Source organism: Pseudorca crassidens, chromosome 2 (assembly GCF_039906515.1).
Source record: "Pseudorca crassidens isolate mPseCra1 chromosome 2, mPseCra1.hap1, whole genome shotgun sequence".
Lineage (NCBI taxonomy): Eukaryota > Metazoa > Chordata > Mammalia > Artiodactyla > Delphinidae > Pseudorca > Pseudorca crassidens.
In genome coordinates this window covers 156159708-156181969 of record NC_090297.1, presented here as the reverse complement: position 1 = coordinate 156181969, position 22262 = coordinate 156159708, and the positions used below count along the sequence as shown (strand labels likewise).

Genomic DNA, 22262 nt, shown 5'->3' with positions numbered 1-22262 from the left:
ATTCTACTCTCTGTCACTGAATTTGCCTATTCTAGGTACCCCGTATAAGAGGAATCTGTAATATTTGTCATTTTGTGTCTAGCTTATTTCACTTAGCATAATGTTTTCAAGGTTCATCTATGATGTAGCATGTATTAGAATTTCATTTATTTCTATGACTGAATAATATTCCATTGTATGTACATAACACATTTTGTTTATCCATTTATCTGTTGATGGACATTTGGTCTAGTTCCACCTTTTGGTTATTGTGAATACTACTGCTATGAACACTGGTGTACAAATACATGTTTCTGTCCCTGTTTTCAATTCTTTTGGCTATACGTCTAGGAGCAGAATTGCTGGATCATATGAAAAAATCTGTGTTTAACATTTTGAGGAACACCGAGCTGTTTCCACAGTGGCTGCACCATTTTACATTCTCACCAGCGGCACAGCAGTGTTCTAACTTCTCCACATCCTTGTCAACACTTTTTAGTTTCTTTGTTGTTGTTGTTTTTATTTTTTGATAATAGTCATCCTAGTGGGTGTGTGGTTTTGATTTGCATTTCCCTAATAACTAAAGATCATCTGTTCAAGTGCTTATCAGCCGTTTGTATGTGTATCTTTGTAGAAATATCTATTCAAGTCCTTTGACGATTTTTGAATTGGGGATGTTTGGCTTTTTGTTGTTGTGTTGTATGAGTTATGTGTTCTGGATATTAATCCCTTATCAGATATATTATTTGAAAATATTTTCTCCTATTTTGTGTGTTGTCTTTTTACTCTCTTGATAGTGTACAAACGTTTTTCATTTTGATGAACAAAAGTACAATTTATTTTTTCTTTTGCTGCCTATGCCTTTGGTGTCATATCCAAGAAATCATTGCTGAACCTAATGTCATGAAGATGTTTTGTTTCTTCTAAGAATTCTATAGTTATAGCGTTTAAGTTTAGCTCTTTGAGTCAATTTATGTATCTGGTATAAGGTAAGGTTCTAACTTCATTTTTTGCATGTGGATATCCAGTTTTCCCAGCACCATTTATTGAAATGTCCTTTCCCCACTGAGTAGTCTTGGCATCCTTGTTGAAATCTCTATTCATTACATAGTCTGTCCTTATGCCAGTACTGCACTTGCTTTTTAAGTTGTAGTATTTTTGGCATTATCCTACGATTACATAATTCTGAAAATGAATAGAAACATATATCATTACTGACAAAGTGAATAATATTTGTAGTATCATTACCCGTTTCTGTCGAGTATAATAAATAACCTTAACAGTTCATTGTATTATAAAAATAAATCTATCAAAATTCTTAAACATTTGCCAGAAGCCTCTTATTCCCTTTTTTCTCCTTCATTGATATTATTCCTCTTGCTTAGGCATTGCCCTGGACTTTACTCTAAAGCCAAAGTCCTTTTACTAAAATAGCCAAGAACCTGCATTATCTGGCCAATCACTGCTCACCTACTTCTCTGCCCTTATTTCATAATTCTCATTCCACTCCAGCCACATTGGTTTCTTTGTTTTTCCTCCAATATGCCAAGCACAGTCCCACCCCATTACATCTACCCTGTACCTGCAGTACTCAGTGAGGCTATCTGTAACCACACTGTACAAAATAACAACCTCTCCCCTCCCTCCGAAATACCCTTTCTCTGCTTTACTTTTCTTTATGTCACATTTCACAACACTACATATGTACTTATTTGATAATCATCTGTTCTCCTAATACCACCAGGATGTAAGCTTTGTGAGAGCAGGGACTCAGCACCAATGAATGAATGAATGAATGCTTTAGGAAAGAATATGAGTCCTCCTTCATTCATTCAACTAATATTTATTGAGACCTTACTGTGGACTAGTCAGTAAATGCCATAGACATTAAACAAACAGAACTTGTTAAATGGTTGCATAAATCTAAAACACAAAATTAAATGAGTTTTTTAAAGAAGTGGGTAAGTCAGTCTCACAGACAAATCCAGACTGGAAGCCTTAGTGACAAATCAAGATTTTAAGGACGGAGCACACTGCCCCTCAGCTATTGCTCAATGCACCCTGACGATCAGATTTTACCCCCCAAGGAACTTGTAATGGTTCACTGAGGCTAGTCATTCTCTACCGATCTTTTGAACGGAGATGGGAGGAGGCACACACCTTCGTGGAGGGCCATTACTTTGCCCTTGCACAGACCCTGTGCTAGCCAGCAGTGCCCAGGAAAGGCTGCAGGTCTGGCTAGGGACTGCATCCCCTCGGGCCCTTTTGGGGCCTGTGCAGAGGCAGCAGCGCAGCCCTGCAAAGACTGATCAGTTCACGGACCTGTGCTTGACTTGCCCTCTGTTTTCACTGTGTAAAAGGCCAGAGGAAATGTGCTGCTTCAAGTATAGCACCACCTCTGCACCTGCTAGATATGGTCTGGAGCTTGAGGGCGCAGCCTGGGGGGTCGCCACAGTGAGGGCCTTAGCGACAGGGTGTATCCACTGCTACTTCAGGGAGGACATGAAGGACAATATGGTCAGGCCTGGGGTGTGGCCTGGGTTTGCATTAAGTGTGCGACTCCGTTTGGCAGCGGGTCGTAACAGCTTCCTGGGGAGGGAGAAGCCAAGGACGGTGTAAACCCCTCATGAGCACGTGGTGGGCCAGGAGCCCATAAATGTTCCTGAATGAGTCGGTGGGTGGTGAACGCCAAGAGGGCTTCCAGCTGGGTGGGGGAAGCTGCGGAGTGAGGAATCACGGTGGTTGATGTGCCTCCCGTCTCTCACTGACTGGGCGGGTGGGGCCGGGGTACCGGAAGGGGGCGAGGGAAGAGGAACCTGGAAAGCAGGGACTCCGCTGCCTGCGAGAAGGGGCGGGGCTACAAGGCGCGTCGCGGCGGGACTACAATGGCGGGAAGGGGCGGGGTTACGAGGCGCGCCGGGGGCGGGGAAGGGGCCCCGAGCGGCATCTAGCTGCCCGCGCATTGGCCGGAGTGGGTGACGGATACCTCAGAGCGCTCTGCGCCCCACCCATAACCTAGCGCGCCGGCGCCCGGCTTGCACGCGGCAAGGCACTGCGGCGGCGGCGGAGCCGGCTGGGAGGGCGGCGAGGGGCTGTGGCCTGGGCAGCCGAGGCTTACGCAGCCTGTCAGCCAGGGCGCCTACGAGCTCCTGGTGCTTCTGCTCGGCTCCGTGGGACTGCTGGGCGTCGGCAACAGCCTGCTGGTGCTCGTCCTCTACCTCAAGTTCCCGCGGCTCCGCAGCCCCGCCCGCCTCTTCCTGCTTCACATCGGCCTCGGCAACCTGCTACCTTCCGTCCTCCGGGCCGCGCTAGCTTTCGCGTTCCGCCCGCGGGGCGGCGTGGTGGGGGGCGCCACGAACTGCGTGTGGGACGGCTTCAGCAACAGCCTGTGGGGTGAGTGGCCGGGGTAGACCTCCCGCTCCTGCGGCCTCCTGCCCCCGGCCCCGCCCCCTCCCGCTCCTGGACCCCAACCTCGCGGCGGTGCTCCCCTGACTTCACCTCCCCCTACCTCTATTCTTCTGATCTCACCTCCTCCCTTGTGACCTCGCCTTCCCCCTGATCTCACCCGCTTCCCCCCACCTCTGCATCTTCCCCGCCGACCTCTTCTCCTCCAGCACTCGCTGATCTCCCTCCTTCCCTGTGCTCACCAGGCCTCACGCCAACCCAAACCCCAGCCTGTCTGCAGCCCCATCTCCCCTGTGCCCACCTTCTCCATACCCCTTTCTGGCCGCTGTGCAGCTCATCTCGCTTCTCTGCTTTCATCTCCTAATTTAATTCGACAGGGCACGAGACAATGGCTTTTACACTTTGAGGAAAGAAATGAGGGGCTGTGGAGTTAAGAGATTCAAGGAAGAAAGTGTTTGATTTGTGAAAGTTGGAGAGGGTGATGAGGAAAGATCTATTTCCTATATTACTTCCCTAAAGTGAGAGGTAGAAACCTAACGTAGTAGTAATGTGTAAATTCTTTGAAAAATTTGCCCATTAGCAGTTGTAAACCTTTGACTGCTTCCTAGGAAGTGAGATCGTTTTATTCAGGTCCTCAGAATGCAAATTGGCATGTGCCCTATTAGCTATTTTTACTATTAGCTATTTTACTATACCCCTTATAGTTTCCAGCACACCAAAATCTAAGGTGAGTTTGCAGATGGCCCAGAGAATCCCAACTCAGATGAACAAATAATTAGCTGTGCAGCCAGTAGATTTCATTAAAGTAGAACTTGATTGTGAATACAATACTCTTAACCCATATGGAAGATTTAAGTCTCACTGAGACTTGACATTTTGAAGGATGAACCACCCAGTGTGTCATTGAAGATGTGATTTTTCTAAGATTAGGAAAGTATTCTTTTGTGTGTGCTCCAGAATTCATTTGTACAAAGATTTGAAATAGAAATATATATTTCTCAGGTCTTAAATTTCCTTTTAAAAAAAAAGAATCCTGAAATCCATTGATAATTTATTACTGCCTTTATCTTGGCAGGTTTATGAGAATAAAATCTTTGTAGTGTTATCAAAAGTATTTTCTTATTCACCAACCTTCTATGTGGTGACAAATCCAAATATTATATTTGTTATGATTCTTCTTTTATATTTTGAGGGAAACAAGAAAATGCAATAGAGATCATAATTTTATTTATTTGATTGTCTCAATGATTATAATATTCTAATACTACCTACCCCTTCCCCAATAACCCCTTATCTGAGAACTTCATTTATACAAAGATTTGAAACTTGGGAGGGGTTTGTAGGTGTGTAAAGGTGGTGATATAGATCACACTATAGATTACACTCTTTGTATTAATTTAAAATACCTAACAGGCAATGTTTCAGGCAGGGCTAAGCTTTAAAGAGGGCAATTCAAGCCAAGCCCTAAAGTGTCATCAGTAGCAGAAATTGGGTCACAGACATTAAAGTTCTTATCTTTAAAAAGTGTTTTTTCTGTGCTGGGAAATTCAGCTTCTATCCTGACTCGGTGCCTGGGAATTTGAAAACAGGGGTATATTGAGTTTTTTTATTAGTACCAGCATTCCCCTTCTTCCTCATCCCTTCTATCTTGTGGCCCCACCCTGCTGTGTCTCCTTGTCTCTTCCATCCTTTTTCCTCCCTCATCATCCCTGCTTAGGTCTCACCCCAATCAGAAGGGATTTTCTAAGACTGCTAGAAATGTTCACCACACAGTATTTTGCCTGACTACTGCTCTTTCTCTGGGCATTTCTTTAGTGCTTTCAAAAATGACTTTAACCTGTTTCTAAGTTAGAGGTGGAAACTCTGGGGCAAGAGGTTCTGAGTCTTGTTTAAGCCCTGGGAGACAAGTCAATAGTGGGTTATGGTGGAGCTGAAAAAATTCTTAGCAAAGATTAAGAATTTCTTTGCCTGGGGTAAATTCAAAAGACTGTGCTTCTAGGTAAGAGTTAAAGATGAAAAGAGGGAGGATGCTTCCCTCATTGTTATCCCTGAGGAAGAACTAACCAACCATGGAGTATACTGAAGGGGCAGAACATTTTAAAATACCAAAAGTGGCTGCTTGCTCCAGAGGCTTCTGGAGAGGCTGCTTCATCAAGTGGAAAGACCACTGGTCTGATGGTGTGAGAGTGGGTCCCACTCTTGATCCTGTGGCTACCCATCGTGTGGACTTTCCCAGTCACTTAATTTCTCCAGCCATCAGTTTTCTCATCTTTTTTACAGGGTAGTTGAGCTAAATGTGTTAAGGTTGTCCTGTCCTGCTTTGTATTACGAGGACTCCTTTGATACCTATAGGTTAGAAGGTGCCTGGTTTTAGCACTTATAGCTTATATCCCCTCCCTTACTCCCAGCCCTCAGCTGTATCCCCTTCTAAACTGAGAATAAGTACATACTATGGTTACACTTCTTCACATACCCTCATGGGTTCTGTCTTCCTCTGCACACCCTGCTGGAAGAAAGCAGAATAAGTAACTCAAACATACTCACATACTTATGTGAGTAGGCCTGGCAGCCACTTCATTCTGTGCTCAGTTTCTTGTTTCTGAGGGAATGTTGAAAGCAAGTGAATCCCTGATATTCTTGAGGCAGAGGCTTTGACTAGACAGGACTATTAAGATTGCCATCTCAAACTGAGCAGTCAGTTCAGTGAATTAGTCAATTTAATCTAAGTTCCAGTTGAACAGCTTGTTTTACAGATGTCTAGGATAATTAGTCATCTTAGCCTAGGCGGACCCAATATGCACTGATCAGTAAGTATAGTGGTAGGAAAAATCAGAGCTCAAGAAACTCACTCTTACTGTGCAATGATGAATGACAGAAAGGCCACCTAGCATGTGTGTGTAATGCTTTAGCCTAAAGACTTCCAGGTGAGTATGCCTTTCAACCCTTTGGCTGTTGCACCTCTGGCCATACCTACCACTACACAGGTGTTCTGCACATGGAGTATAATCAGGATGATGCTGGACAGGAGAGACTTTCTTCACTACCACCTCCTACCCCTTCAAAAACAAGAACAACAAAAAACATGTTAATCTTGGCAGAGGGTGTTTGGACAGCCCTTTATCTTGGAAGACAGAGATTCAGGGTCTCAGAGCTAGAGTCTCGCAAAATGCAAGTCACCTTATGTTGACTTGGGTTTTAGAAATAGGTGTTATTTTATGTTAAGATATTTTAACATATGGACCCAGGACTTTTCCTTTTTAACTTATACCTAAAAAACACACCTGTGCGTATGTACATTCATATAAGGATTTCTTATAAAAATATTTTCCCTTCAGTAGACCAATTCTTTCATATACCTAAATATTTTAAAATGCTAGTTGTATTATTGAATTAATCCTTTTTTAATAATCTGAATGGCTAATTCAGTTGAAATAGTCTCATGCTGCTCCCATAAGATTCAAGTGGTAGGTGGGACATGGAAAAATCTTCTATTCATCTGTCCTAGAAGCATGCACAGACTGTATTGACACAGAAGTATGCATAATCATGACAGTGTGCACATTGTATATAGTCTGTTTCCATAAACACAGTGGAGCCACATGTTACTTGCAATTTAATCTCACAGTTGTATATCATTTATTCAGATATTTAAAAGCAAAAATTATAGAAGTGTATTATGTTAATTCTTCTTTATTTTTGTGGGATGTTATTTTATCCATTCTTCATTGTTGAATTACATGATTTGGAGGAGTCTGTATCTTTTGTTCATTTTCAGGAAATTAGAAAAGATGTGAGAAAGCATTTAATGACTTGCTTTAGTAGAGGCTTATGTCCTAAAAATAAGTTGGGCTCCATTGGATTGTAATTGCTGTTGCATGAAATTACTTTTCTCTTAATATTGTTTACAATTGTATTCTTTCTTGAATTTTCTTCTTTCAGAGAAGAGTTCCAGTCACAAATGCACATGTGATACATTTTGACATTCACTGCTAAGATGAAATGCAGAAGTGAACACGACACACTCATTCTAGTATTCTCAGATATGATTAGATGTACTTTATCATGTTTTTATGCTACTGACCTATAAGAAAAAAATACTAAAAAAGGGTAGCAGTTAAACACCTAGGACCTGCAACTTCAGTACGTCTGGGATGATCTGGAATATCACAAGGAGAGATTTTATTACAGCATATTCACACCTTATCTGAGCCCTCAGCCTATGTTCATACACATTTCCTTCATTAGAAGTTGTCACCAGACGCTTTACCTCCCAGGATGGACAACAGGCTCCCAACAGAGTTTGATGTGGTTGTAATAGGGACAGGTTTGCCTGAATCCATCCTTGCAGCTGCATGTTCCAGAAGTGGTCAGAGGGTTCTGCATCTTGATTCAAGAAGTTACTATGGAGGAAACTGGGCTAGTTTCAGCTTTTCAGGATTGCTCTCCTGGTTAAAGGAATATCAGCAAAACAGTGACATTGGGGAAGAAAGTACTGCTGCATGGCAAGACATGATCCATGAAACAGAAGAAGGCATCACTCTTCGCAAGAAGGATGAAACCATTCAACACACAGAAGTTTTTTGTTATGCCAGTCAGGATATGGATGGCAATATTGAAGAGACTGATGATCTGCAGAAAAATCCTTCCTGGGTAGCATCTAGTACCCTCATTAAACCTCTGGATTCTGCATGCTTGTCTGAAGAAATGCACTCGTTATATGTTTCTAGCAATGAAGTGCCTGCAAAAGGGACTCCAGAAAACAATGGAGAAGTAACTGATATAGCAGAAACCTTGGTGAAAGAAGAATATTGTGGATATAAAACTTATAAACACAGAGTTTCAGATGGTGCTAAAGACGAAATCAAACCTATATTGGAAGACAACAGTGATCCACCAAAGAGAAACAGGATTACTTACTCTCAAATAGTTGAAGAAGGCAGGAGGTTTAATATTGATTTGGTATCAAAGCTGCTTTATTCCCAAGGACTGTTAATTGATCTTTTAATCAAATCAAATGTTAGTCGTTATGCAGAATTTAAAAATGTCACTAGGATTCTTGCATTTCGAGAAGGAAAAGTAGAGCAGGTGCCTTGCTCCAGAGCAGATGTCTTTAATAGCAAAGAGCTCACTATGGTTGAAAAGAGGATGCTAATGAAATTTCTTACATTTTGTTTAGACTACGAACAACATCCTGATGAATACCAAGCTTTCACGCAATGCTCATTTTCAGAGTACTTAAAAACCAAAAAATTAACCCCCAGCCTCCAACATTTTGTACTACACTCAATTGCAATGATGTCAGAGTCATCTTGCACAACAATAGAAGGCCTTAAAGCAACAAAAAACTTTCTTCAGTGTCTTGGAAAGTTTGGCAACACTCCCTTTTTATTTCCCTTGTACGGCCAAGGAGAAATTCCCCAGTGTTTCTGCAGGATGTGTGCAGTTTTTGGTGGAATATATTGTCTTCGCCATAAAGTACAATGCCTTGTAGTTGACAAAGAATCTGGAAGATGTAAAGCAATTATAGATCACCTGGGTCAAAGAATAAATGCTAAATATTTCATTGTGGAGGATAGTTACCTTTCTGAGGAAACATGCTCAAATGTGCAGTACGAACAGATATCCAGGGCAGTGCTCATTACGGATCAGTCTATACTAAAGACAGATTCAGATCAGCAGATTTCCATTTTGATAGTACCTCCAGTGGAACCAGGAGCATGTGCTGTTCGAGTCACTGAATTGTGTTCTTCAACCATGACGTGCATGAAAGACACCTGTCTGGTACATCTGACCTGTTCATCTTCCAAAACAGCAAGAGAAGACTTAGAATCAGTGGTGAAGAAATTATTCACCCCATATGCTGAAACAGAAATAGACAAGGAAGAACTTGCAAAGCCAAGACTCTTGTGGGCTCTTTATTTTAACATGAGAGATTCCTCAGGAGTCAGCAGAAGCTCATATAATGGCTTACCTTCCAATGTTTATGTCTGCACTGGGCCTGACTGTGGACTAGGAAATGAACACGCAGTCAAGCAAGCTGAAACACTCTTCAAGGAGATCTTTCCAAGTGAAGAATTCTGCCCCCCACCTCCAAATCCAGAAGACGTTTTCTTTGATGGTGATGATAAGCAACCAGAGCCTCTTGGAGCCAATACTATAATAATAGCCCAACTAGAATCCTCTGAGGGAAGCAAAAACCTAGAAAGCTCAGAGAAGCACCTTCAAAATTAGAAAAAAAGCAAACTGGAAATGCTACTTTGGGCCTTCATCCAGTATCAGAATATTCTCATTTAAAGGACAGTTTCCTATATGAGTAATTAGAAATGGTTATTTGATGAATGGCATGCAGATGTTGTCTATAATTCTCTTTGTGACTTTCAGTTATTGGATGTATTTGTTAACCTATCAATAATTGATTTATTAGTTATTGGACTTCTTTTTGTTTCAGAATGGGTTTCATGAGCCAGAATCTTAAACAGGATTAGCTTTATTTTAGTACTGGGTATATATGTGAGGGTTCCATATTAGCCATGGTGCTTAAAGGAAGATGGTATTGTATCTGCTGATCTTCAGATTTTATTATTGTCTACAGAACAATAACATCTAAGGAATATTTTAATTACTTTTGTAGCTAGTACAGTTGCTACCACCTCTGAATAGTGAAACACACACAGAGGAAATTATGTGGGTCTTTTCTTTATAATATAAAGATAATACATTAAGTATGATCCTTTATTTGTGAAGGTGATGCCTACAATACATCTTGCAGTTTAATTCTCCTACTTGAGCCTTGTAACCAATGAGGCAGTGATGCCACCACAGTCTTATACATTGCAAAAAGAGTCAGAGTTCATTTAGTAGTTGAAGAGCTCATTCTTGGGAGGTTCAGTCCAAAGAAAATCTAGGGGAAAAGATTAGTTCTGGTTTAATATTTCAGAAAATTTCTGAAGAGCACTACTCTGGCACCTAAAAGAAAAGAACTTCTAAGTAACTCAGGCTAAAGAAAAAATAAATTGCTCCAGGGAAAGATATTACAGAATGCTTGTTCTGAAATTGCTAAGGAGAAACTGAGTGAAGCATTTTTAACCTGGGATTACAGATGGTTTTTAAAATCCATCTGTAAATAGATTTCCCAAGGTTTCTCAGTGAAAGTGAAGCACACCATCTTGTTGACTCCACCACTTTAATTAGTAACACTACAATTGATAGGAGTGAATCAAAGGAGGGTTGCCATGTCCCTTTGGTTGTGTCCCACCCCACAAATAATGAGGTAAATGCCTTCGTAATCAACTCCTGCCTCTTAGCTGTTATCTAGAGGACAGAAAACATTTTTTTCCAGAACTACCAGAAGTCATAAAACTGGTTATACTCTAGCAGCAGAAGCTTGTGGAGCTGTCAGAAGAAATAAACTTCCTTCTCTTTAGGTCACTGTTTCCATTCCTCAGACAGAGAATGATAATCCTATAGGAAGGATTTAGGAAGGGATAGGAAAGGATATAGGAAGCCCTTTTAATACAGTTTTTGTCCTGGAACAGAGCATTTGCTATATGCTAGGCACTTATTGTGCTCTCTAATTATAGTTTCTCAACAACCCTGTGAGGCAGATATTATTGAATACATTTTCAAAGAGAAAATAAAGACTTAATAATTCTCTCTGAGTCTGGTTTGTGGAAGAGCCAACATTGGAATCCAGGCTTTCATGATTTCAAAATCTTTCAACTGATGTTAACTGTTAGAAGAGTGTAGGTACTGTAGGAGAAGGAAAAGATGCTCATGAAAACCAGTCTAGCGTTGCTAGTTAATCAAAGTAGGCAGACATCTCTTGGTTTATTGAGTCAGAGAAATATGAAAATAAAGATTAATTAAAAATAAATATGGCTTAGAGCTATGGATCTCATTGAAGCAGAATTTGTCTAAAGGTTTAACAAAATCATACTTTTTAATGTATCTTTTGATTATTGTGTTATAAAAAGTAATGTTACTAGGCCAAAATATGCTTTGAATAGTCTTTTGTTGTTCTTCTATATGTGAGGAAAATGAAACAAGAAAGATTTAAGTAATTTTCAGCCTACTGAAGTAGAGAAGTCATTAATTGGTATTAATATGTTTTGAATCTAGCAGATCTATTATTGGGTGGATTCTAAGGCTTAAACTTATCAAAACAACTGAAATAGACCTAAAAATTAGTTATTAAAATGTAAAAGAATTTAAGATGTTAAGTGAAATGGAGGTGAAGGTAATCCAGACCTATTGAAAAATTTTAATTTCTGTATCATGAATATTTTTATTCATAAGAATTTGAGAAGGGCAACGAGAAGCTGCAAAAAATGATAGAACCAAAGATAATGGAAACAGGAAAATGTTAGATTAGATAAAATAAGGGTTTTAAAAACTAAGAAAATGAATATATTGGTTTCCTACTTGAATGCAAATAAATTGGAAATGAAAAAAGTTATTACCAATAAAAAGCATTTTGAAAATTAGAGGATATTATAACCTAGTATAATTTTCTGACAAGTTGGAATTTTACCCTTATGGGCTTATTGGGGAACTTTTTCAAATGTTCAAAATATAAATAATATCTGTGTATCAAAAGATGATATAATATTTGCAGTTTGAGGTTAATATTGCCTCAATGCTAGGAGTCAAGCATTTTGAAAAGGGTCTCATTCTGAACAAATGCAGAATATTAGCAAATGATACACAACATAAAAATAATTATTTACTGTGACTCAGGATTATAAGGTTGGTGTTCAACAGAATAACCATTAAATCAATATCAACAGAACAAAATAGTAAAAATGCAAAGTACTAACTACAGGTAACTTTAAAAATATTAATAAAATTCATCATTTTTTATTTAATTATCTCTGGTAATGATTTTTTTGGTTTCTCATTGTGATAATTACTAAAAGAACTAACATCATTCCTATTAGGAAAACATAGGAAACATTTCTCAAGCAAAAATTAAATAATCTTGGCACTACTTTTATTTATATATGGTTGAAAAAGCTTGTCATTGTAATAAATCATTAATAAGCATTCATAAATGAGAAAGATAAGGAAAGAAAGCACAAATATTTTCTATTGACATGACTTTTAAACTGGTGAAACCTGTAGTATCATAAACATGCTGACAATAAAAGACTAATTCAGGAAGTTGCAGGGTGTTTAACTTTAAAATTATTCTTATTTCTTGGGCTTCCCTGGTGGAGCAGTGGTTAGGAGTGCGCCTGCCGATGTAGGGGACGCGGGTTCGTGCCCCTGTCTGGGAGGATCCCACGTGCCGCGGAGCGGCTGGGCCCGTGAGCCATGGATGCTGGGCCTGCGCGTCTGGAGCCTGTGCACCGCAGTGGGAAAGGCCACGACAGTGAGAGGCCCGCGTACTGCAATAAATAAATAAATTTAATCTTATTTCTAGATTCAAACAGTGACAAACTACAACTTAAAGTGTTTGGGTATTAACATATACAAGCCATTTAAAGAAAGTTATACAACTATATTGAGGTAAGAAAGATGCTTATATAGAAGCAGGTTACAGGAACTGCATCCTAGTATAATGAAAAGGAAGTAAATAGGAAATCTGAAAACCAAAATTAGAGTCCTCACTTTACTACTTACAAGTTGTGTAATCTTGGGAAAATCATGCCTACTTTCCATTTCACCATCTATAAAATAGAAATAATGCTTTGCAGAATTATTATGAGGATTAAATTAATGTAAAAGAAATTATGTCCAAAGGACTGGCAATAGGGTGAAGTTAGTATGTAGATATACTACATTTCCACTTAACGTTCCAACTGGATGCTTTATATAATTTGACAGAATTGTGATAAATAATTTAGGAAAATAAGCAAGGATATGTCTTTTTAACTTGGGAAAAAAGGGAGTTTTGCACTTCAGATCGTTAAAACATGCTGTTAAGCATCTTTTCTAAGTACACTATGGTATTGAGTAGAAAGTTTAAGACTAATAAACCAATTGGAAAGAAATATATAATAACTGCTTGTGGAAAGATTAGCTGGATGTAAGTATAAAAAAAGAAATTAAATCCACTTCACACATAACAGTTTGTTCCAGATTAAGATCTTCAGTATAAAGGTAAAAATAAAAAGACTACAATTCTCATCCCAATAATTTTGCAAAGGAAACTTTATGGCAAAGAAAAATAGTGACAAGGTAGATGAGATCAACTAAGAAAAATGAAAAATGTATACTAAATAGGAAGAAGACAAGAAATGGGGTATAAGCCACTTGCATTACACAAGGATAAAGTACTCAATATTTTTTAAAAGGTAAGTGCAAATCCATAGGACTTTGTGCTCTTTACTAGGCAAGTTTATGAAAGAATTGAGTTGAAACAAGAAGATAGAAATAAAATGGTATTCAGATTTACTAATATTAAAAATGCAAACTAGAGCAACTTTGACTTAGTTCATGCAATTATATTAGCAAAAAAAATTTTAATTGTATGTATCCTCATACCAGTAGCATTATTATATTAATGTAGTTTTTTTGAAGAACTATTTAGAAGAATATAAGAACTCTATAACCAATTTGTCTTTTGATAGCTCTAACTCACTCTGAGTAGCATATGCCCAGGAAAATATTTTAAAAGAAAAAAAAGTCTATTTGTATAAAGATATTTCTAGTGATTGCATTCATTTGAGTTTTAAAAAAAGCCCAGTAATTGGGAACTGGATAAGTAAATTTTCATGTATTGCTATTGCTATCATAGACTGTTATATAGCCATTAAATAGTATTGATATATGTAAAACCATATGGGAAAATGTTTAAATGAGACTTGAAAGTGCTAAAACATAAATTATTTACTGATTGTGTAAAAATTTAGATCTATACATTGGAAAGAATCCGAAGAGAACATTGTAATTAGTTTAACATTAAGAGGTTCTTTTTTCTATAAAATACTGATGTGTGAAATAAAAAATAAAAGATTAATTGGTAAAATGGTTTACTGAATTGGTGAGAAAATTATTGATTTCTAAACTTCTAAATTTCTCCTTTAAATTAAAAAATACAAGTGTTAGTGTCAAAAGATAATCTCCAAAAACATGGACAGAAAGTTTTCCGACTCTTGGTGGGAAGGAATTCTTGGTCAAGATGGATTTTGCATCTTTCTCAGTTGCCCAACATTAAGAAATAAGGTATATTGTGATGCTAGGTAGATAGATAGATAGATAATTTTTTAAATGGGAATCTCAGAGCCAGAGGTAGAAATAATAGAAATGATACTAATGCATTCCAGGACATCAGCATGAAGACATTATATACTAAAGTATGGCCCCTAATCCAAGAACATACTTCATTTTGGAGTCTTGGAGGCCAGGGAAATGAAGGTTGGGTTTGGATTGGTAGAAGTGGCCAAGCCTGGGTCTGAGGAGTGCTTTCAGGGAGACCGGTGTTAAGGACAGATCTCAGGGGACTGAGGATGCTGGCAGACCCTTTCTTGTTAGTCTGAGACATCCAAATCAAGGTGATTTAATTCAACAAACATCAGTTGAACATCAAATGTGGGTTATGAATTTGAATTATTCTAGGGATTAGAAATAGAAATATAAATGACAGATCCTCTAGAGGATGTATGTTTTGTTTTATCTTTATGGGAACTTAAGGTGTTTTCTATCCATCATATTCCCCATCATAACCACCTCCTTTCACCTGCACTCCCCCCGCACCAAAACAAAGAAAAGAAAAAAGAGAAATCTGATTTGTGGTGCATGACATTCCTTTAAAGGAATACCAAGACCTTTTATTATGCAGTTGCAAACAAGTAGCTTAATAAAAGTTAAACGGTAGATCAGTTAATACTTTCTGAAATCTATTTCAGCTAACATTCTGTTAATTAAGAAGTTTCTGACAATCAGAAGCTTTCTGTCTTGCCTGTGGGAAGGACTGAAGAGAAGGTACAAGAGATTGGGTCCCAGAAGCCCAAAGCGTTGAGAGCTCAGAGAATAGAAGTATAAAGAAATCAAAATGAGAGAAGCAGATCATAAAGATTCAAAACAAAAAATTCTAATTAGGATTAGATTAGGTTTACCTACCTTTGTCTTGGCAGGACAGATAGAAGTCATGCTTTTATTGCGTTGAGGTAGTTGCTTCCTCTTTGAAGATTTATACATTTTTATTTCAGTATTTTTACTCATAAAGAGGCATTGTTTCCAGTATAGTTCTTACCCTTTTAACCAACAACCAAAGATATTCACATTTCTAAAGCAGGGGACACAATACCTCCAGCTGTATGTAAGCCATGAACAAAGATGCTGAGTGATTCAACTGAAAGAATTTGACTCTAACATGAATATTTTGACAGCAGTTCTGCTACAGCATTTGTAGGATTTTTTCTCCTGACAACTACATTTTTTTTATATGAACCTCAAGACAACTACATAAGGTAAGAAAGGGCAGGTATTTATATCCATTTTACAGATAAGACTTGGAGAAATTAAGTGATTTGCCTGGACTCTCTCCTAGTAAGTATTCAGATTCATTAATTAGAATTAAAATGTAACTTCTGCCTTACCTTCATCTCAAGATGATTATTTATTGCATGTAAGAGTGCACAGCACATAAATCACTATTTTAAAAGTGGTTGCTTCTAGAATTTGAGAGTACTTTTTTTTTCAATAAATAAATCATCCTATAAATTAAAATTTGTATAGTTCAAGTGGGCTGACTAGAATTGTGCAAATTGCTCACACCTGAAATCAAACTTTCTCCTGGTTTTTATGTCAAGAGCTTCATTTCTATAATACAGTATTTTTATTAGTTCCTTTTGATATCCTATAATTTTAACATTTGCTTGTTGCTAAATATATATTTAACCCTTAATATGCTCTGAACAGCATGAATAAAGGTATAGACATCATCAGAGGAAAAGGAATGACTTTGGATTTGGAGGTGCAGGGTTGACAAAGTGTAGTAGGAAGATAAATACCTTTTTGTAGTTCAATCAGAAGGAAAACATATTTAGGCATTTTATAAGTTTTAAAGAAAAGGGAATCCTAGGGGATACCAGTGCAGTAGGATTAAGGCCAACTCTTGATTATAGGTCATATAATTAAAGCCCTTGAGCACCCAGTTCCTGTTTGAGACTTTTATTTGTTCATTTATTCACCTCATATTTAAAAATAACAAATATTATGAATCAGTATGGGTAAGATAATTTTAGTTCATCATAAGTTAATTTCATTTATATGTGTAATTTATAGTTAAAGTTTTTGTACCAATTTCAGTATTCTTATTGCCCATTGTAAAGAAGAAATTTGGGGGAATGGACTGCTGAGGAAGAGCAGGGAATCTTGTTTTTAGGCAATTAACAGTTAAGTTCCTAAATGATTTAAGTGAATTATTAAAGAGAAATGAGCTGTATGTCCTTCTGTTCCTTTAACAGTTCCATTTTATGACTGCATATAACATTATTTGTAGTGCCCTCTGTTGTTGAAACATAAATACCAACCAGGTGTTTACTAAAAGGAAAAAGCAAAAGACGAGAACTGCACTGGAAATAGTTTTTCATGAGATTGTAATCTCCTTTAAAACAAAGTCTGTGTGTGCTGTACCTCTGTATTCCCTACAGTGTCTTGCACTTCATAGGCATCCAGAAAAAGATTTGCTAAATGGCAGACGAACTAGCAGTTTCCAACACCCTTTTTCTTCCTTCTAGGTTCCAACCGACGAACAGAGTACGGAAGAACAATCTGGGAAAATGTATCAAAATTATAGTGCTGGGTCTTTGTATTATTAGTACAGGTAATTAGTTTTAGGATAAACCTATGTGAGTGAATGAAACTACTTAAAAGGAACATTTAAATCTATGAAATGTTTCATCTAATCATTTTACCAATTTTCTCCCATCAAGGCAGTGGTTCTCAAACCAGGGTGATTTTGCCCTTCAGGGGACATTTGACGATGTCTGGAGACATTTTTGGTTGTTAAAACTGGGAATGGGCTGCTGCTGGCATCTAGTGGGTAGAGGGCAGGAGTTCTGCTAAACATCCTATGATGCGCAAGACAGCCTCCCCACAAGAAGGAATTATCCAGCCCAAAATGTCCATAGTGCCAAGTTGGAGAAGCTGCATTAGAGTAAAAGTTATGAATATTTATAATGAATCTGCTTTCTTTTATGCTCCGCACTTTTACCTTTCTTCCTCAACATCTTCTGACTCCCTCAATGCTTCTTCAACAGGGTCACTCTTGGTAGAAACTGCTGTCTGCTGCTTCCTTACATAACACCTCCCCACTCCTTTTTCTCCTTTCCCTCACAAATTAGCAATGGCTTCCTTCTGAAGGTTTATGATAAACTTCAAAACAAAATTCAGAGATTTAGGGAATATTTCTCATCCTGCCCCAATTGTCAGGTACAGCCTGAGATTTTGTGGGGTTTTAAAAAAAACATGCATCTCATTCAGAAATAGAATAACTCTACAAAGCAGTTATAGAAATGAAACTATGATATTTTTCTATTGTTTTGTTTTAGTGTTTTTTTGTCATGTTCTCATTATCTTTTTAGGTATCTTTCTATACACTGCAAACAACTACCTCAAAATCAATGTAAAAATATTTTGACATACTTTTTTTTGGAGGGGTATTATTTACTTGACAAGCTATGGGCAAATTAATCAAATTACATGTATATGACAATATCCTATGAGTTTCAGAGAAGCCAATACAAGACTAAATAAACCATCCATAATTGAATTATATTCACATTTACACTCACTAATTGTTCACCAAGCAATGAAATAGTGCAGTAGCTTGACATTTTATAGATGGGGGTTAACTAGAAAATACCTATAAAATGGAATGAGTAAGGGAATGAGTCAGTATTCTTCATGTAGATAAGAATCTTAAGTAGATTACTCGCAAAGTGAAACATAGGATTCGATACAATGCAACATTTATTGAGCACTGTGCCTCAGTTTCTGTGCTAGAGTCTGGGAATACAGAGAATAATTGTATGTAACACTGAGCATTTACTGTATGCCAAACACTGTTCTGAGTGCTTGCTGTACTTACCTTATTTAATCCTCATAACAGCCCAATTGGGTAGGTGCACTTTTATGCCCATTTTGCAGATGGGGAAACTGCAAAGAAAAACTTGACCAAGATAACACAGCTGGTATGTGGTAGAACCAGGCTTCAAACCCAGGCAGTCTGACTATATAACCCACGTGCTCTGATTGCAGTGTGGTGTAGTTTCTTCAGAGAGACGTCATATTAATTCCAGGAACAAGTAATTACTTATGTGCCAGCAACTGTCCTGATTTCTTTACATATATATATATATATATATATATATATATATATATGATCTCAATTTTTAAAATAACCCTGTGAGGTAGTATTAATGTTTCCATGGGTAGATAAGAAATAAGACTCAGTAACTTTCCCAAAGTTATAAAATTGGTAAGTAGTAGAACTCCCAATCCATTGGAGCTGACATTGATACACAATTAGCCACTATATTAACCAGGCTATGAACATTTTTGTGATATAGGTATAAATAAACTTTAATGGATGCACAGAGAAGTTACTTTAAGTCTGGCTAGGGAAATCTGGGAAGGCTTCATGAAAGAAAAGGCCTGGGCCCTGACGGTTGAAATGAATTTCTACAGACTGATATGAAGAACAACATTCCATATACGGACAACAGCAGGAACAGAGGTATGGTGTCATCCAGGACAACTCTCTGATGGCTAGATCATAGAGTGCACTGAACTAGAGTGGAGAGGTGGGACATGTGAGAAAGTGTCCAGGGTATCAGTGTCAGAAAGACCATGAGACTTCTATTCAGTGTATAGTGAGGAGCTGTTGAAGGTTTTTCTAGATCAGGCTTATGTTTAAAAAGGTTAGTCTGGTGTAGTGAGGAGGGAGGCCGGAAAGAAGGTGCAGAGACTGGATGCAAATGAGAATGATAATGAGAAAATGAGTGGTAATGAGAAAAAATATAATAAGGCTTGGGTGGGCTGGGAGATGGAAATGAAACAGGCAGAGAAAAATTTGGAGATAGAAACCTAGAAAGTGACTGGATGTTATGGATAAGGTAGAGAAAGGAATTGAAAATGATTAAAACTTCACCTTAGGTACTTGAATGAGTGTAATAGGTTTTAACCAAGATTGGGAACAGGTTTTGAAGAAAAGCAAATGGGTTTGGTTCTGGTTATACAGGGTGATCAGGAGATGGTTCTGGAAGGTCTCAGAGGGTTGTATGCTAAAGAGTTTTGACTTTGTCCTAGTGTAGCCCCACTTAATGTATTCAACAAGGAAATGGGTTGTATTTGGATATATAACCCTGGTGTCTGTGTGGAGGACAAATCCAAGAGAGGCAAGAATGTAGAAAGGAGACCAGACAGAAGGCTTTTAAAATGGTTTGTCAAGAAATGATGAGGGTCTGAATTGGGACAATAGTACTTAGGACAAAGGAAAGATTTGAGAACTACTGAGGAGATTAAATCAGCTGAGTTAGTGATTGATTGAATGTGAGTGCCAAAAGAAAGGAAGAGAAATCAGGAAACAACAGAGAAAGAGCTAGCAGATAGAGACCTGTTATGAATGCAAATATGGTACCCTGCCCGTTTTGATGCAGTAACTGACCCCCTGGATTGTCCTGGATTAGGAAAATTTCCTTCTAGGATTCCTAGTTATACACTCTTTTTTTCCTCCTGGAGTTGTTAAGCCTCAAGGATATAAATCAGAGGTTGCCAGTACCTTATTTACCAGAGAGTCTGTCTGAAACTTAGACCGAATAGAGAGCAACCAAACCAGTGATGGGAGGAGAGAGACACAGCCCTGATGACATATTTCAGGTCCCTAACTTATGTGGCTCACATTATATTTCTACTGGAAATACAAAACTGGCATAGAAATAGGACATGAGGTAGGAGAGGGGTTATAGAAACCAAGGGGAATTTCAAAAAGAGCCTGTTCTAAACTGTTGATATTGGAAATGTTTTCGCAATTGATTGATTTATCAATTGATAAAATTATAGAGCAATGGTTTTAAACTGAAGAGTTCTTATGATTCCAATGGGAATGTCTTTAAAGTACAGATTACCAGGTCCCACTCCTGCATTCTGGGTCAGGGGGTATACAGAGGGCAATTGCATTTGATTGTTGCATGGGTGGTGGGTTGTCATGCATCATGTCATAAGCAAGAAGTAATAAAGCAAGTATTTGACGGTATGGTAGTTGGTATTTAGTTTATCTTCTGGTGGGTATTTTAGAGAGTTGTACTGAAAGCGTTAAAATTTTATACAACTTCTCACTTAACAATTTTATTGCCAAGAATTTATCCTAAGGAGGTAATCATGGATGTTTGTAAATATATAGCTAATGGATTGTAATATCCATGGCTAACACTTATTATTAAATGTGTACAATATTCCAGGTACTGTTATAACTGCTTTATGCATATTAATTAACTCAATCTTCACCCCGACTCTGCAAGGTAGTTAGATAATATACTATTACCCCATTTTACAGTTAAATAAATTAATGCACCAGTAGATTAACTTTTTCAAGGTCACATAAAAGTGGAGGATATGGAACCTGAACTTAGCGCCCTATGTTATACTTAGTGTCTCTCTTCATAGCACTGTTAGAAGAGTGAAAAATTGCAAATAATCCAAAGATCCTGTGTGACATCTGAGGGAGCACATGTTCCAGAAATCAACATACCACTGAGCAAACCATTCAGGACCCAGACGCTGGAAACATGCTTTACCTCCTCCTGACCCACCAAAAGATGATCAGAACAAATCCTGTCATACCTCACATCCCTGCTGAGGTCAGTCTTTGCCAAAAGGGAAAGCTCTTCATCGGCCATGACTGCACTCTCTTGATATGGTGCAGTCCTGAGCTGCACCATATTATTTATTTCTTGATAAATTATTATTATTTCTTGATATGGTGCAGTCCTGAGCTCCCACCATGTGTGCTCAGAGCCTCCTCTCACAAGCAGTAAACTCTCCTATATCTTCAACATCTTCTCAACATTTTCTCTACCTCCTTTCTTTCCCTTAACCCTGGCTGCCCCCAAGGACTCTGATTTCCCACCTCCAGGCAGAAGCTGTTTTTTTTCAGATGGTGAGCTGAAGTTTCGACAACAGACCATGAGAGAAACTGAAATAGAGTTTAGCACTCACAGTCCTGGAGGAAGGACATGGCACACTTCAAGGGGTCACACAGGGAGGTAAAGGCAGAGTGCAGAAAAAAAGAGGCAGGACCTGGGATGCATTATGGTCCATGGGTTGAGTGCTTTGGTGTTGGTGGACTAAAGATGGATTGGTCAATTCAAGCCAAAAATAACAGGGTTTTGTTAAGTTCCACAGGGGCTTATCTAAGGGGTACATAGCAGGAAGGCCCTGGGAAGCAGGTGATAGTCAGGGCTGTTGGGGAGTCACATCAGGAACTTATGTTTGCTTGTGACTCTGCGGGCTGCTATCAGGGGCATGTGCTTGAATGAGGGGTTAGTGTTAGTTTAAAGTCCTCCAGGCCTCTTGACCAAATAAAATAGATGTTGAGGCAGTAATACCATGGAGTAGCTTAGCTAACCTCTCAATACACTGCATATACCCCAGAACCACATAGTTGAGTAAATGCCCCATTGAGTATCACTGCTGCTTCCAAAGCATTACTCCCTACTTTTCCTGTAAAACTCTTTGCTCCATCAACACTCACCCCACAGTGAGGTCACAAACTTGAACTCATGCTATCACAAGATGTGCAGGGCATATAGAGCTTATATGGCTCTTGCCTGTCTCATTTGCAGTCTTCTTTCTCCCTCCTGGATAATTCACATCAGTTTACAGTCTAGCCACTACCTCCAGTTGTCCCTTGACTCATGGTTGTCCCTTTC

General features: G+C 38.5%; 2 protein-coding genes across 2 annotated transcripts in view; both read left to right on the top strand.

The window, feature by feature from the left end:
* Positions 1 to 2724: 2724 nt before the first annotated feature.
* Positions 2725 to 22262, top strand: part of OPN3 (opsin 3) — a 58018-nt gene continuing 38480 nt past the window's right edge. Inside the window, 2 exon segments of the mRNA XM_067711175.1 lie at positions 2725 to 2954; positions 2999 to 3372. Coding sequence (XP_067567276.1) covers positions 2725 to 2954; positions 2999 to 3372 — 604 coding nt within the window.
* CHML (CHM like Rab escort protein) lies at positions 7365 to 14358 on the top strand. The gene has a single exon (XM_067729454.1). The coding sequence runs from the start codon at positions 7660 to 7662 to the stop codon at positions 9613 to 9615; it is 1956 nt and encodes a 651-aa protein (XP_067585555.1). The 5' UTR covers positions 7365 to 7659; the 3' UTR covers positions 9616 to 14358.

Bases quoted from the DNA above. Each gene is read 5' to 3' on its own strand.
- CHML (XM_067729454.1), top strand. From the start codon at position 7,660: ATGGACAACAGGCTCCCAACAGAGTTTGATGTGGTTGTAATAGGGACA.